This window comes from Falco punctatus, assembly GCF_963210335.1.
Source record: "Falco punctatus genome assembly, chromosome: 6".
Taxonomy (NCBI): Eukaryota; Metazoa; Chordata; class Aves; order Falconiformes; family Falconidae; genus Falco; species Falco punctatus.
Genome location: NC_137585.1, coordinates 45,121,903 through 45,138,473, shown reverse-complemented (window position 1 = coordinate 45,138,473; position 16,571 = coordinate 45,121,903). Strand labels below are relative to the sequence as shown.

The following is a 16,571-nucleotide window of genomic DNA, read 5'->3' as shown; positions in this document are numbered from 1 at the left end:
GCATCCTAATGACTTTCAAATTATGGAGGAAATTAGTTTTGTTCATCTGCCATTGCCTGAGAATCTTGCTTGCATGTATCAAATGCTGCAATCGGTTGAGAGGACTGATGGAAAATGACAGCACATAATCTCATTCAAGTGAATCTGTGTACTTCCAGCTGGTTATTACTGGGTTTCTCTTGATACCTGTAGATTTTGCACTTTTATTTTTTGGTTTTGTGGTCTTTCAAATGGTCCTTTCCAAACCCGCATCACCTGTGCGGGTGCAGACTTGTCTATGATTCGTTTCTTGCTGTTGGAGAGTCACAAATGGCTCTCACAGATGGAGAAAAGATCCAAAAGGGAGGGTGACTCTGCTCACGTAGCTACTATGCGTGCCACAGGAGAGGACGTGCTTTGATTAATGGGGAGGAGAACTGGGGAGAAAAGGGAAAAAAAGCCTTGTGGTCTCCCCTTCTCTCCTGTGCCCTGTGGAGCAAATATTCAACCTGTATCCATTAAAACTTCATATGGTTGTACGTTATCCTGTAAAAGATTGTTGGGAAGAGATTTGTTTTGATTTTGTCTGATTTATAAAACTTACAAGTGTTCCTTTTTGATTTCTTGATGCATCCCTCATTTGTCTTTAGAATGATCCTCCAAATAGAAAATCAGTAATAAATTCGTTTTGTGTAGCTGACCGGTAGTTTGCTGCTGACAGCTACATATTACATAGGCTGTTTTGTGATGGAAGGTTGAAACTCTTTCTCTTGGCCCCCATGGCAAAGTGAAGGAGAGGTGCCTTATGTTTGTCCTGCAGCCCCAGCCTGCTGTCAGCAGGGGCTGGGGGATGGGGATGCCTTTGTAAGCACGGTCCATTCTCAAGGCTAAAGTGGTTCTGCTTGCCTTATCAGGCAGCTGTATCTGAAGCAAACAAAAAAGGGCTTGTGTGCCTGAAGATATTTTGTATGACATGTATTCAAGCAGAAATGGCTGTGGCCTCTGGGTTACCTTTGCTTACGTAAGGGAGGGGATGGCACGTCCCAGCCCACGGCACAGCACGCTCCTGCTCTGGCACCGGGCACGCACAGGAGGCTGAGGTGGCAGCGGTGCCCGGGCTTCAGGGGATGTGAGTGGCTGGAGGTCTCTCTCGGGCTGGTGGTGGGGCTTTTGCTTGCCACGTCCCTGACTTCAGTCTGGGAGCGCAGCCAGCCCCACCGCTGGGCTCTGACAGGAGAGCAGGCACACACCACTGTGGAGGTTTTACCCATGGCAAAAGAACTTAATGTTTTATTGAAAACAGTAAATAGAAAACACTTTCTGAGGCAGGGCAGGGTGGCCTTAGCTTCCTGCAGGCACTGATGCTGAAATGAAGGTTTGTGCTATCTAGTCAGAGGTAAGTTTATCTTCTCCAGACATTTTCATAACATTCCCTCGGCCTGAGGAGCAGAGATTCCTGAGTCAAAACTCCTATTTGTCTCCTCTTAAGGTGTAGCGTTTCCCCAGCATTTAGTGAGCTGAAAATACGGGTACGTGCAGCATCACACAGTAGGAAAACACTGAGGCTGTTTGAATCTCTTAAGTTTTTTACTTGAGTTTTAGTGAAGTACAACAAAGAAGCATGGGCCCCTGTGAGTACCCATGCTCATTCTAAGACATCTGTTGCTTTAGAGTTTTGTATGCTTGGTAGATATTCATTAACACAAAAATAAAAGACATGCTTTTATAATTTTTTTGAGCTTTTTGGTGCTAGTTTCCCATGTCTGCATTTGGAATCTCTAGGACTAGCCACTGCAGGGAGTTCTTCAATTAGCAGCAACACTCTCCCACCACTGCATTTTTTGCTCTGTCTCCAAGTACACCACTTTGGCTTCTCCTTTTCTGTATCTGAATTTTTTTTTCCTCCCTGTCACTTTAGAGTAGAAACTGTAATGCCGCTGAACCACTGCTGTGCCTCCCTGTCCTTTCTGTATCAGTCAAATCATGAGGGACAGAGAGAACACCTTGAAGGTCACAGCCCTACTTTTGCTCTGGCTATACATTTGAAATAAAGGCTGTAGGCAAGAAGGAAATTAGCTGCGCTTTTAGTGGGGTGATCTGAACCCAGGGCCTCTGTTCTAGTTCTGATGCTGGCTGTCCCATTTGTAACTTGCAGATGCATTTCCCTGTGAGAACAGTGATGTGGCTGTTAAAGAGACTGGCATTTCTGTAGAACAAAATTTCCCATGTTGTACTATGGAAAACATCATCTGACTAGTCTGTGATACAGGATGAGTAATGGGAATGGGAGTCACATGAAAGATGTAATATGGTCAGGGATCCTGTGCAGTAGCAGAGAAGGGGAGCAGAGGAATCCTGAACTAAATGCAACAGCTCCAGTTACTGTTCTCATTACATTTAATTATCTGTGTTCTTCTTTGGTCACCCTACGGTAGTCTGTGCTTTCTCAGAAGTGCTGTGCCCAGGCTGGGTGCAATACTCTTGTTTCAGCTGTAGATATTAATGCTTCAGCTAATGTTTATAGATTCCAAGGTGAAGTTTGTTTTAGGGACATTGTTTGGCTGTTTGTTTTTGCAACAGCATGACATGGACATATATATTTGTGACCTTGTCCGATGTCCACATCCATCCATTCTCCGTGTTGTATTTGTGCAGCTGATAATTACAACTTCATTTGTTCATACAGTATTATCATATTATTTTAAGTTCATTCCAACAGGTTTCTCAAATCCTTTTAACTTCCAATTCTGCCCTCCTATGTGCTTGCAGCCCTTCCAGCTGCTGTTTGTACTGTGTATAGAAAATTCATGTTTTCTATTTCACTGTCTTAGTTGAGATGTAAGCGAGTATCACACAGTACAGCCTTCCTGTTTGGCAGCAAACCACTGAGAAGCACTTTCTGGTTTTGTATTGTGAAAGAGCATAAAAAAAGCTGTATATTAACAGAAGATACAGAGCATCATCTACTTCTGTCTTGCAGAAAGGCCTTTTATTCTGTTGTAGGAGGAAGAGTGACATGATCGGTCTCTGATAAATCCACATTACCTCTTCCTTAATACCCTGTAACCTTCTGGGTGATTGCAAGAGAGAGCTAATTTCCTTTCCTGTTTCCATGTTTCCTGTGAGCTGAAGTTCAGCGGGGCCAGGAAGTTATTTATCAGTCAGTATGATTGTTGCTTCCAGAGAGACAGCAAATTTTCTGCTGAATGGAGGTGCTTAAACACTGTCTCTTATGTGGAGGTAACTATAATCTATTTCATTTCAAATTTCACTGTGTTTTTACAGAAACTGGGTTTTCTATCTATAATTTTGATGCAAAATTTCTGGCATGCTTACTTTTGACAATCACTGCTGAATACAGTGTCCTCTTAATGAATTACTATGGCAGTGGAAACTCTGTTAGTCCACTTTCCAAAAGAGTGGGAGTCAGAAAGCAGAGTCTTATCTCTGATGCAAAAACATTGATCTGAGTGTAGCTGTTACTATTGGGACATCTAGATATATCAGCCCAAAATCACTCCAGAAAATCTGAAGCTTTTAAATGACAACTCATTTGTCTTTCTACGGAATATAGAGTGCTTGGATAGCAATTAGGTGTCACAGTTAAAGAAAACAAGTTAAGTGGATGAACTTAGGCAGCAGAGAGCAAGTAAACTTACTTTGAAGTCAATGATTTACTGCAGTAATTGATGCAGTCACTTAACCTCCTAAAAAAAACATGGGGACCTTACTAAAAGTGGAATGGCCTGAGAGAGACTCTCTGTAATTAGTTTTGGCCATAATTGTGACTATCCAAAATGCTGACACTAAAAAGACAGGCTGATCAGCCAAGTAAGGTCATGATCCAAATTGCACTAAAAATAATGGATGGACTATGACCTCATGAGAGCTGAATTGAGCTCTAATAGATAAAAATTCACTAAACGTAAGACACTTTAGAATATTTTTCTTGCTGTTTAAAAGTTATATTTAGCTTAAAATTTTAAAGCCTCTTTCTTGAAGTAGTATCTGACAATGGAGAACTGCAAATGACTGGTCTGGATTACAGCAGAACAGGAGTTAGTTAAAACTTTGTCTGTTGTCTTTCCTCAAAATTTACAGTTGAAGATTTCTTCCATATTTTAACCCTACCAAATATTACCTCCTTTGACTTTTATGTTCATTATTTTTCATATTAACATCTTGCTCAGTTTCAACTTGCTATTTTTAGGGGAGCGATGAATCACAGAACCAGATAAACTGGACAGGACCTCTGGATGCTTCTGTTCCCATCTCCTGCTCAAAGCAAGGTCCAGTTAGAGCAGGTGGCTTGGGTGTGTTGCTGTTGAGCTTTGAGTATCTCCAAGGAAGGAGACTCCATGGCCTTTCTGGGCAGCCTGTCCCATGGTCTGGACAAAACAGCTGTATTGAGCAGATGACATCCAAAACAGCTGTGAAAGGTGTTGCCATGATCTCAGTGGATGGACAAGTATCCTGGTTTTCCTCTAGATAAAAAAAAATAATCATAGAATCATCTAGTTGGAGAAGACCTCTAAGATCATTAAGTCCAACCATTAATCCAGGACTGCCACATCCACCACTAAACCATGCCCCTAAGTGCCACATCTACATGTTATTTGAACAACTCCAGGGATGGTGATGCAGCCACCTCCCTGGGCAGCCTGCTCCAATGCTTGACAACCCCTTCAGTGAAGGAATTTTTCCTAATAGCCCATCTAACCTTCCCTGGCATAATTTGAGGCTAATTTCTCTTGTCCCGTTGCTGCTTACTTGGGGGAAGAGACCGACCCCCACCTGCCTACAACCTCCCTTCAGGTGGTTGTTGAGAGCGATAAGGTCCCCCCTGAGCCTCCTTTTCTCCAGCCTAAACAGCCCCAGTTCCCCCAGCCACTCCTCACGGGCCTCGTTCTCTAGACCCTTCCCCAGCTCCATTGCCCATCTCTGGACACGCTCCAGCACCTCAGTGTCCTTCTTGCAGTGAGGGGCCCAAAACTGAACACTGGATTTGAGGTGCGGCCTCACCAGTGCCCAGTACCGGGGGACAATCACTGCCCTGGCCCTGCTGGCCACACTGCTTCTGATACAAGCCGGGATGCTGTTGGCCTTCTTGGCCACCTGGGCACACCGCCAGCTCATGTCCAGCCGGCTGCCAACCAGCACCCCCAGGTCCTTTTCCCCAGGCAGCTTTCCAGCCGCTCTGCCCCAGGCCTGTAGCGTTGTGTGGGGTTGTTGTGACCCAAGTGCAGGACCAACTGTAGTTGCAGAAAGGCCCAGAAAGACTATGTGCAATAGATACTCCATCCTAATTCTTTTTTGTAGGCTCCGTTGGGGTTTAATTAGTGTGTGTGCAATCTGTAGTCTTGCTGGAGTTTTTCAAACAGGGAGAAAACCCAATCTCATCTTGAGCACTGTATCTCCCATTAAGTTTTCCTGGTTGGATTTCTTTGGCTGGTACAGAGCTTGGTATTTAGGATGATCCTTTGGATTAGTGGAGATGATCTCCAGGAGGCTGTGGTGGATGTGGAGCTGGCTGAGCTGGCTGCCGAGTCCTTTACCTTGACCCACCTGCAGTGACACTTTTTCTGGCTGCGTTTGACATTGCTTTGGTAGAAAGCCTGTCTGCAGGTAGGCAGGAGGGAGGATGGTAGCTCTGACAGCCTTCCAGCAAACACTTGGGACCACCGTCTGCCACAGTGCTGGCCTCCATCCCCACTGAGCTGCTAAAATCAGTTTGAGGGGACCAGAGGACCCTAGAGGAACAGTAAGGCCTAGGCCTAGAATTAAAGGTGACTCTTTTGTGCCAACTCAGGCACTTCCAACAGACTCTAGGGCTTGCCTTTCATAAGGCTTAGCCTCCTCATTTCTTGAGGCTGGACCCCACTTGGCTGAAGTGGGGCCGCAGGCAGCTGCTGCCTGCTCCCCCTGTTCAGGTCTGGCAGTAATGCTGCAGTTGGCACTTGTAGGGGTGGAGACTGCTTTTTTCCTCTTACAGCCTCCTGGAGATACATCAGTAAACCATGTGCATCATGTTATGGGAGATATTAAATGCAACAATTTTCTTATTGAGGTGAAAAATGGAATCTCGTGAGCATTGTTTGAAGATAAAATATAATATTAGCTAAACAAGTTGCTTATATTAATAGCAGCATGCACTCACAGGGACCCTTGCTACTCTCTGCTGGTTTTAGAGTGACTTCTTTTTGAGATAGTCACACTAAGTTCTCACCTTTTAAATACCGTTTCTAGTTTCACAAGTGCTGGGAAAACCTGGGCAAATAAGAATTTTGAGACCTGTAAAACAGAAGACAAAAACTTTAAAAGTATGCCATCTGACATCTCCTGGTTCCTTAAAATAAGGTCTTCAATCTCAGGGACTCTTACTATTTTAAAATACTGAAATTCTACTTTGACTGTCCTTGCTCTGCAGCCTTATACTGTCTAGAGCTGCTGAAACCAACCTTGGTTTGGGTCTCAAAACTCAAATGTTAATACCACTAATTGACTTCTGGCATGCTGAAATGGCAAGAGTATTAAAATAGTTTTTTATTCTGTGTCCCTGTTTTGACAGATTGGATTGTTTGAATGTCATTAGGCTACTTATTTATAGCAGGAGTATAAGCACTACAGTATGAGCAGTGGAAGTAATTCCTGGCTGCTTGACTAAAGTCCAAATGTTAATTTTTTGTTAGTGTTTAAATTAAATGAAAGCACCATTTTGTTCATATCTTCAGTATCCAGAAGAAATTGATTACACAAGTGCGTTGAAGATGACAAGCTTAATCTCTCCTTTTATTGTGCAAGTTAACCGTGTCAGTGTTGGTCTGCAGTCTTCATGACTTGTTTATGAATATGGTACATTGCTTTGCAGTCACTTAATAAAATTAAACTTCCTGAACTTAAAAGAAGTAGTTCAATTATTGTTAGAATAACAGCCCAGATATCCATATCATGGAGACAATAATATTTTATCAAAATACATTCTCATTAGAAGACATTTTGCAAAACATGCTTTTTTGGAAATAGTGTTTGATCTTGCTGTTGTCTCTGGATTTTATGCATGTGAATTAAGTTCATGATTCAACACTGTTTAAACCAGCGGTTATGCATGTTATAATGATGGCTGAGATCCCGGGGCTGGTGGGCAATGTGGTATGTGACAAGATGCACATCGTCCCTGTCACCTGCAGCTGGTGGTACACAGTGAAGAGGAGATCAACAAGTTGCTGGGCAGCATCACCAATCACAGAGGGAAGCGTTCTGCCTAACATCCAGGCCATGATGCTGCCCAGGAAGGCAGGTGGCAACAGCACAGGTCCCAGCAGGGCTGGCAAGAGTCACAGGACTGCTAAGGCAGCTGGCTGGCCAGCCCCCACCAGCACCACACAAAGGCCCTTTTCAGGGCCAAAAAAATCAAGGCCAGGTTGGATGGGGCTTTGAGCAACCTGGTCTAGTGGAAGGTGTCTCTGCTTATAGTAGAGGGTTGGAACTAGGACATATGGTTCACATAATGCATCTTTAAGGTCCATTCCAACCCAAACCATTCTGTGATATAGGGTCCTTAGATTACAGAGATTGACTCTTAATTAAAGCAATGCTTTAAGGAGCTAAGAAGTTCTATCATGAACATACATGCCCCAATAACCCACCCCACACATTAAAAGACAATGATTACCAATCAGAAAAAAATTATCAGCAACCCTTTCCTCCTAGAAGAGATCCTTACAATAGGTTCTGCATGTTCTTCCTGCATTAGAACTCAATTAACTTTAAAAAAAAAAATGCCTAGAAAGACCTTAGTCTTAGAAACTTCATTTTTTTTTTTTACTTTCTTCTCTCTTGTTCCCCTCCATATGTAGAGGAATAGCAATGCAGATTTGTTGTTGTGGGGGTTTTTTTGTTTGTTTTTACAATCCTTGGAGTCTAGCTCAAGAAGTCACCTGTTTGTGTTGACTTTTTTACCTTGAAAACTGTGTGCAAAACTTGAGATCAGCTAGGGAGTTTGTTTTCCCAGCTCATCCTATTGTGGTTTGATAGCTGTGGAGCCCTTCTAGCTTCTGTGTGTGGAGACTGCAGCACCTTCAGGGACTTTACACCGTTCTCATGACCATGGTGTTTATGAGAAACTGTATTTGGTTACAAAGCAGCATGGGACTGAGGTAGGAACAGAATATCAGCCCCTGGAGTCTCATTTTAGTTTTGCATCTTTTACTTCCACTCTAGCATCCAGGGCAATGCCCATGGCTGGAACTTTTCTTGTCCCTGGAATCTTTTGCCTGTCCAGGTCCAAAATGTACTTCCAGTCTGGCTTCAAGCCCAGGGAGACTAGAACTGAGGAAATACTCCTGACCTGATTAGTGACAGGAGGAAGACAGCTGATCTAATGATTCTGATCTGCTAGATATATGGGAAAATTATTGCATTTTAGAAGTAAAAAGTAGTTTCTAAGTTTGGGTCAGGTCTTTTTTAAGTTACATTTGTTGAGGATGCCTACTGGCAACAGATGGATGTGCAGTTGTAATCTCTATGTAAGTAAACGAAAGAAGACCTTTATGCTATCATCAATGGTCCACACTTTAGTATTAACCGGCAGTTAAGTGTTTAAGTGAGAGAGTGCTTTGCGAAGTTAATATGCTTTGCACTAAAGCAGGTAGTGTGATGGTCCCTAGCTGGAGAGTAAATGCTTTACTTAACTCATTATATCACTGTAGAGTTAAAATCTGATTAAGATACCTGACAGAAAACAGTGCAGAGAGCATATTTACAGGGAACTCGGATAAAATGATTTCTAAAAAGGGAAATCTGAGTGGGAAACAGACAGAAAGTGCTAGTGAGCTGAGTGCTACTGGTATGTTTTAGTCGTCCCTGTTTTTGCTCAGTTTTTGCTCAGTAGGTGTTATGGTTTGGTGCTGGTTTGTGGCCAGAATTCCAAGCAATGCCACAGAAAGCAGATCAGGTCATTCGTAAATCTGCTGGTTTTACAGCATGCAGAGAAAGGCACAAAAATTACTACATGTGATCAACATAATCATCTTTGTTTATCTGTAATAAATAATAAAGCTGGAATACTGCAGCATGATGAAAGGATTAAATGAATGTGCTTAAGGAACGCCTATGTGTAGACAGTGGAAACAGGAAAGTGCTGATGTATCTTTGGCTGGTGTATTTGCAGATCAGACTGGCTGATGAGTGTAACAGTCTTGGTGGCCTTAATAGCTATTAATTCAAATCATGTCAGTCATTAACTGTTATTTTTCCTCTTCTTTTTTTCAAAGAGGTACTCACATATTTGATCAGTTCTTAATGAGATGGCTCCATCTGATTTCTTTGCGTAATTGCAGTTTGTGCACATCTGCGAGTAGCAGTTTTGAGTTTTGCTTTTCATTTTTTCGTGTTCCAGTAAATCAGTCACAGAAGAAAACATGGAGACATCTGTGGGGAAAATCTAAGTATCCTGCCAGGCTGCCTTAAGATCAGACATCTAGCAGCCTGGGCTAGAAAGAACAATACCATCTGGATATGGAAAGAACCCTTAAGATGTTTTTGCATCATACAGGGTTATTTACGTGGTAAATGTACAGCAGTGAGGCCTGCCAGAAATCTGCACGCTGGTTCATGTGCTTTCCAGCAGCTGTGGGTGTCAAACCCCCCCGGACTAGCAGCCTGCAGCTGTACTTTCATTATCTTCCCGTGAGTTTCAGCGCTCACTGATGTTTAGTTCCTAGATGGTAGGACTACTTGAAAAAAAAAATATCTCATTTGATTTATTATTTTTGGGTTCCCAGTATGAATCTGTCCCAAAAGCCTTTTCAGTGCCAGCAGCTGAAACATACTACTTTATGCAATTGAAGTGCTAGCATTCGGGCTCTATTTTTTAGCCATCTACAAAATTCAGCTATTTTAACTAAAACTGTTCTTAAAGCCTAAAGCATAAAAAAATCTGTTTGTGACCATTACCCAGACTTGTCCCTAGCAGATGCTAAAACCTCTTATTCTTGTTACAAATAAGCCTTTGAGATAGTTTCATTTCACCATTTCCTAGCAGAAGCTCAGCTGACCCATTTGGTTAGCCCAGCAAAGGCAGGTGGGTGTCATGTTGAGCCGAGTTACTTACTCGGTGTAGATAGCCATCACTTACAGTGAGGGTGCCTGGGATTGGGCTTTGGGATGCAACTGAAGCAATGTGTCAGCTCTTAGCCTGAACTGAGCTGCCTTATAAATTCCGCTGCTGTGATCAGTGCTTGCTACACATTTTAAATTCTTAACTGGCATTTTATCCCCCTGTACAGCTAGTTGGACCGGTTTTTCAGAAACACTCTCTCCAAGTCTGGAGGAAACAATTTGATCTTACCCTTCTGATTTGAGGAAAGATGATATTGCATCCTGCCATTCAGCTGCATCCTTTCACTACTCTTCAACAACTGTCTTGGATTTGGGGAAATGTAAGTGGTGCCCTTGGTGTTCTGTTAAGCGGAACCCTCTCCAGGAACTAACCCAACCTAAATCAAAATGTGATGAAAGTGAAGTTGAAAAAAAAATATTTTAAAAGCCAGCCTGTGCTGTAACGACCCTGTGAACCTTTCCTTCCTCATTTGGGTTTGTTATCCCACCCGAGGCAGCTTAAAATCAGACCAAGTGCAGATGTTATCAAATACAACTCTGTATTCTGCAGGCAGAGCTCTGTGCTGCCTCCTGACTTCTCCATTTTTAGTTTCCGAGTAATGTAGTGCTCTCATGATTTATTACACAAAATGTTCTGGCAGCAGAAAGGATCAAGAGTAGGCGGGGCCATTATAGCTGTTATCTAATTCCTTCTGAATGTTAGAGTATCTAAAAAAAGAAAAAAAAAAAAAAGCCTTTTTTTATGTGTGTTCCAGGGTTTCCATTTTGAATTGAAAAAGGAGTGTTCTAACATCTAGTTGACCCTCCCTGTACAGGGTAAGATCCAAACACTGAGAATCAAGAGCAAAAACTCCCAGGAGGGGCAGGGTTTTAAATCCCTTTAGCATGACCACAAAAGAGACTTTTTCCCTGCTCTCTGGAGAACTGCCTGGACATCTCCCTTCCCAGCCCATTTCCCTGCTTTTGTGGGAGCAGGAGGTGGTGCTGGAGGCGAACAGGCACTCTGTCTCCTGTGTCTCCTTCCAGTGCATGGCTCCCCCGGGAGACTGCTCTGAAACTACTTGGATCATGGCGCAAGGAAGGGGCAGGTAGATGGGGACAAACTTGTAACTAGTAATAAATGCAGGCTCCAGTGAATAAAGGACAGCTAAACATGGGAGCATGGGAAGTACTGTCAGCTTTCAGAAGCTCCAGGTTCAAGTGCAGTATGATTTTTCCCCAGTAGAGAGGCACCACGTGTTGGATGATGCCATGGGCCGCTTGTCAGTCATGTGAAAAAGGAATGGCCACAGCACTAAGCCACATCTGTGGGTTGTGTAGTGGGACTGAGGAGAAGGAACAGTGTCGCCGTCTGAAATATGCTCAGCAACAATATAGGGTGGTGGCCCCTCTCTGGCTCCGTGACCCCTTGTGTTGGGTTTGCCTGCTCAAGGAGACCATATATCACACCGATGAGCTGTGTGCAGTACATGGGTGCCCATCGTGGTGGAGGGATGTCTCAGCATGGTATAACGCAGGCCTGACTAAAGATGGTTGTGAGGTAGGAGCTGGCATGTGCCTGTGTCCTCAACGTACAGTTAATGCAACCGGTGGTGCTGAAACAGTTGCAATTGGGTGTAGCAGGGCTATGCATAGTGTGCCTCTTGAACGCAGCTGATGCAGAGAGCAGGAATGAACTGGCCATTAATAGAAGATCTAGAATGTTTTGCAAAAAAAAGCATTATAAAAAAGAAAAAAAGATGACCCGGTGGTTGTACTTCTTCAGAGAAGCTTGCTCTGTAGTGCAGAAGCAATGGAGATTGCTTTACTCTTTTGTTTGATCAAGAAGTGCATTAGTCAAATTATTTGGTTTATTCTTTTACTTTTATTTATAGTAGCCTAAGAACAAGACGTGGCTGGTCTCTCCCTGGGAGAGCTTAGGGCACCTACAATCTCTAAGTGCTCATATGTTGAAGTTTAAGCTTGATTGTGTGTGACTGCGTGGGGAGGAGGAGCAAAGGGTTTATCTTTCCCTCATTGGCCTTAGTAATCTTGCAAGGAAAATTTAAACCATTTTACATGTTTTTATAGAATTTTAATGATGCTGTAAAGAAAAAAGAGCAAGCCTAGGTCCTCCCTGAAGTTTCTGGTTCTTGTGTATTCCTGTGGGGTCTCCAGCCTTTTCATTAATATTCAGCTATCAAAATTCAGCCTGAAAACATTGCCTACACATCTTTGCTCAGAAGGAGCAGCCTCTGGAAAAGCCATAGGCATTGCATGCCCTCCTGCACATTCTGTCCATCCAGGACATCCGGGGCAAGTAGGCTGATCACTGCGGACGTGCTGTCTGGGCTCAGTGCTGGGCAGGATGTGCTCCTGCAATGCAAGAGGCTTTGCATTCATGCAAGGGGAGGAGTCTTGTTTTGAGGAAGGCTCTCAGGCTATCTTTAACAGACAGACAACTGCTGGGTTGCACTTCTAGAAACAGAAACAACCCTTTAGTCTGGCTTCAGTGCTGTTCAGGTCCTTGCTGCCCAGCTCACACTTCTGTTTCTCTCCAGGGCCTAACGCCTGCAGATGCCACACCAAAGCAGAAACCATCTACCTCTCCAAATTAATGGTACCTACTTAACTCTTCTTACCTTGCTGGGAGAACATTGGCCTTCTGGACTGCTTAGGGAACACTGTTGGCTTCCTGAGTGCAACTCACCTGTATTTAGATATTGCTGTCATCTCATTTCCAGCCAGGACTAGGTGGTCTGCTGTGGATATGGTCAGAGAGTAAAGATGTTCTCCAAATGCTTAAACACTTTTTAATTTGACTTACAGCAGCCTTATTCTTTGCCGCCACAACAGTGAGATGTATTGTGTATGTGCTAAACAAGTAGTAGTTAGCCTGCAGAGGTGACTGTTCACATAGGATGGGTTGTGTTTGTATCCTGACTATCCAGAGTTTGGCCATAATAACTACCAGTGATTAATTAGATGACACAAGCTGTTTGTGATAGTATCAGTGTTTACTGAAGTTGTTTTATTTTTGACATGTGCAAGTTCAGAAAATAGGTCAGTCAGCATTTCTGTAGTCCTCGTTTGGCAGCGCTTACCACTAAATGCAGTTTGTAGTCATATGATTTAGTGTTAGGTAGTGTGCGAGGAGTGGGGAGTTGGACTTGATCCTTATGGGTCCCTTCCAATTTGAGATATTATATGATTCCATATAACTCACAATTTTCCTTCAATTTAGAAAAAGAGACTTGCATTTACAATGTTAAAAATTATTTGTCATGTTCCTCATTCATCTCTTGTTTTGCAAGGGCTAGTTTTGAGCATTTACTGCTCAAGTTAGCAGTTGACTCGGTTTATGAATTTATTATCATATGTTTTTGAAAAATTATCCAGGAGACCAGTTTCACTGGTGCTGACTTGAGTGCCCACATACAAAATGCAGTGGTAAAAATGAGCAACAGATTTATCAAAGGTCCTAGCCTGTTTTTCATATAATACTAATTTTTAAAGCGGATTAAAATCACTGAGACTTGTCACCTTCCTTCCTTTAAATGTAATATGGTTTTCCTTTCTGATATAATAGCCAAGATACTCCACACCATATCTGTCTTCTTACTGTATTGACCATAAGAAGACAACATGAAATTTCTTCAGAATAAGAACATATTTCTGGATTTAATGACTTTTTAGATTCTGAATAGCAGTTGACAATGCAATAACCTGGGATTTCAGGGTTGGGGGTGTTCTTGTGAGGGACAGGCGACACTAACTGAAAGTGGAACAAGTTGTTTCAGATGATTATCCCCTGACTGTGTGGTCATCCACAGTAAATGTGTTCTGTGGGTAGGGCAAGGCTGCTTTTTATAACCAAACCTGAAAAGTCTGTGAGCAACACATGCATATAGAGGACAGAAAGCAGCTGACATGTAAGAACCGGGAAAGAACAACAGAATTGGAAAACTAACAGACAAGCAAAATCAATTTTTAAAAAGGTATTGTACTTTGCAAGGCAGCAAAATGCCAGGAGTTAGGCAGCCCAGTGGGAATTCCTGCTCTCTTGCAGTGTAGTTTGGGACTGACTGCCTGGCTCGTGGTACTCCTTGCTTAACTTCAGGCAGCTTAATTTTAGACAGGGACAGTTCAGGTCATCCATCTAATTGCCAATGGCAATCAAAGGGGTTTTAAATATACAAAGGCCACAATGCAATGGTGTAAATAAGGCAATTTACACTGTTTAAAAGAAGACAGTTTACAGCCTCTAAGTTGTGTAGATAAACATGCACAAGAAAATTCAAATGATGACTGGATTTCTCCTGGTACTGTGAGAACACTTTCTTATTATCTGTATCTAAGTGTCAGCCTACAGCCTGTCAGTGAAAACCTCAAACACCTCAGGGGTCCTCTGGCTAGTGCTTTAACAATGGTGAGGCTGTGCCCTCTCTTCTTTGCTGGGTGGCGAGAGCTCCAGTGAACATTTCCTTCTTAGTTAGATGTTGCTGTAATTAGTGTGTGCAAATGTGCTGCCAAAATAGTAGACGTTATATCTGACAATCTGGGGCGGTATGGACACTGTGTAGTGTCCATACAGCTTGGCATCTGGCAGGATCTGTCCCTGCAGTACAGTGCAATGCTGTCTTCGGAAGCAATTCACACCTTTGTTAGGAGCACCACAGGTACAAAGGCCCAAAGATAGCTCCTAGAACAAACTCATTTTTGTTGGTTCATCTATCCCCTTTGAAAAACTGAGTGTAAGTATTTAATGACTGATGTGTGTGTTGAGCATACTTTGGTGGTATTTTGCATTATTCCAATGGTTTTATTTCTTTGAATGCAGCTCTTTTTATGGGGCCATACAGAACAGTGTTCTGGCAGGACCAGGTGATTTCGTCGGAAAACTGCAGAAAGCTCAGGTCCCACAAAATGATATATCATTGCACTCCTGTTTTAAAGACAGCCTCTCAGGGATTAAATGCATGCTCTTGGGTATCTTAAGTCAGCTGCTGTTCAGCAGGGTAAAACCCACTCTAATTCTGTGTATTGGGTGGCAGTAACCAGGGAAGTTGGTTGTTCCAGGAGATGGCTGTATGGGATAGGTCAGTGGTTTTCTGCATGCATGCCTTTGGGCTGGCACACAGTGAGACTTGGGCTTTCCTTCCACGTTAGACTCTGTGTCTGAAGGTTTCATCCACTGATGTATTTCCCTGCCTGTGTAAGGAACCCAGGATTTCTCAGGATAAAAGTAAAGGCAGTGCACAACACCTGTAGTAGGGAGTCCTTGTCCAGTTGTGTGGATGTGTGCTACCATCTCCCGTATCTGCCTTGCAAGAAGGAATACTGCAAGGTCTCGGTTCTTTCTTATGTCATCAGTTAGTTTTCTTAGTAAGAGGAGATTTAAGAAACAGGATCTCAAATCCACAAAAAGGGATGATTAATCATAATAACTGACAGTGCAGTGTGTGTGTTTAAAACTTACAGGTAAAGGGAGGCTGTTAAATCCTTGGAGAGAAAGTAGCTTGACTTGTGCTTGGATTTTGAACTTCTTAAAAGTAATGCATTATAATAGCATCATCACTGCAAATACCAATGAGCAGCTGCTCTTGGCTTCCTCTGACCTAATGTGGTTCCTCTTGAGAAGACTGAGACTGTAGCATTTATGTGCAGTTCAGCTCAGTTTTTGTCAGTTGCTCCACCTGAAAAGCAGCAGCTCCCCTCTAGCTTTGGAGCCTTGTTCCTAAAACTGCATCCATTGATACCACCTCTGGGGGCTAGAGGTGTGTTGGGTTATTCTCTAGCCTTCTACTACACAGTGGTGAGATTTATGTAATGATTTAAATCATGAGTAGCAGCATACCAGGAGTTTTACCTTCCCCTCCCATTTACGCATCTCAGAGAATCTGTGTTGAAGAGTGAGTTACATTTAAGAGAGTAAGAGGTTGAGACACAAAGTGTGAGATGCCTTCCTAAGAGGGATAGGACTATGTTCTTGCATCTCCAGCCTATCCTAGCAGGGTAAAAAAGACTCAAATGGATGTAAGGCCAGCCTCAGTGCAAATCATAACCGGGCCTGGGATTTATTTCATCTACAGACTCCTAAGATCAATGTTTACCCACGAGGCTCAGAAGAAGTCATCCCTTCACTGCAGGGATTCCTGGGTGACTTCCGTGTCCCACATGGTGCAGGAGATCAGAGCTGTGTGTTGTGGTTTCTGGCCTAAAATGTTGCTGCTGCTGTGAACTGGGAAACGGCAAAAAGTGGAGCAGTTGTTTGTCAAAAAGCTGACAGACCGCATCAGCACCGTGTTTAATGCGAACTCTTATTTTGCCCCCGTCATGTTAATTAGGTGCTATTTGGAGTTCAACAGGGGATGCGGTGTTAACCCGACCCATGTTTTGCTGTTACTTCTTTAAACAGTTAACTTGACACCAAACCCCACAACACAAGTATCTCCATTATTAATGGCTTTCACTACTGAAGTATTTCTAGTCTT

At 43.0% G+C, this 16,571-nt stretch overlaps 1 protein-coding gene across 2 annotated transcripts in view; it reads left to right on the top strand.

Moving 5' to 3' along the window:
* TMCC3 (transmembrane and coiled-coil domain family 3) overlaps positions 1-16,571 on the top strand; it is a 148,173-nt gene that overhangs the window by 34,506 nt on the left and 97,096 nt on the right. Inside the window, exon 1 of one of the 2 annotated variants that reach the window (XM_080392613.1) lies at positions 10,282-12,697. The exons of the other annotated variant lie outside the window; for it this stretch is intronic. Coding sequence (XP_080248739.1) covers positions 12,695-12,697 — 3 coding nt within the window. The 5' untranslated portion in view covers positions 10,282-12,694. Of the gene's footprint in view, positions 1-10,281; positions 12,698-16,571 lie in introns of those variants that run through there. 2 annotated transcript variants of the gene reach the window in all.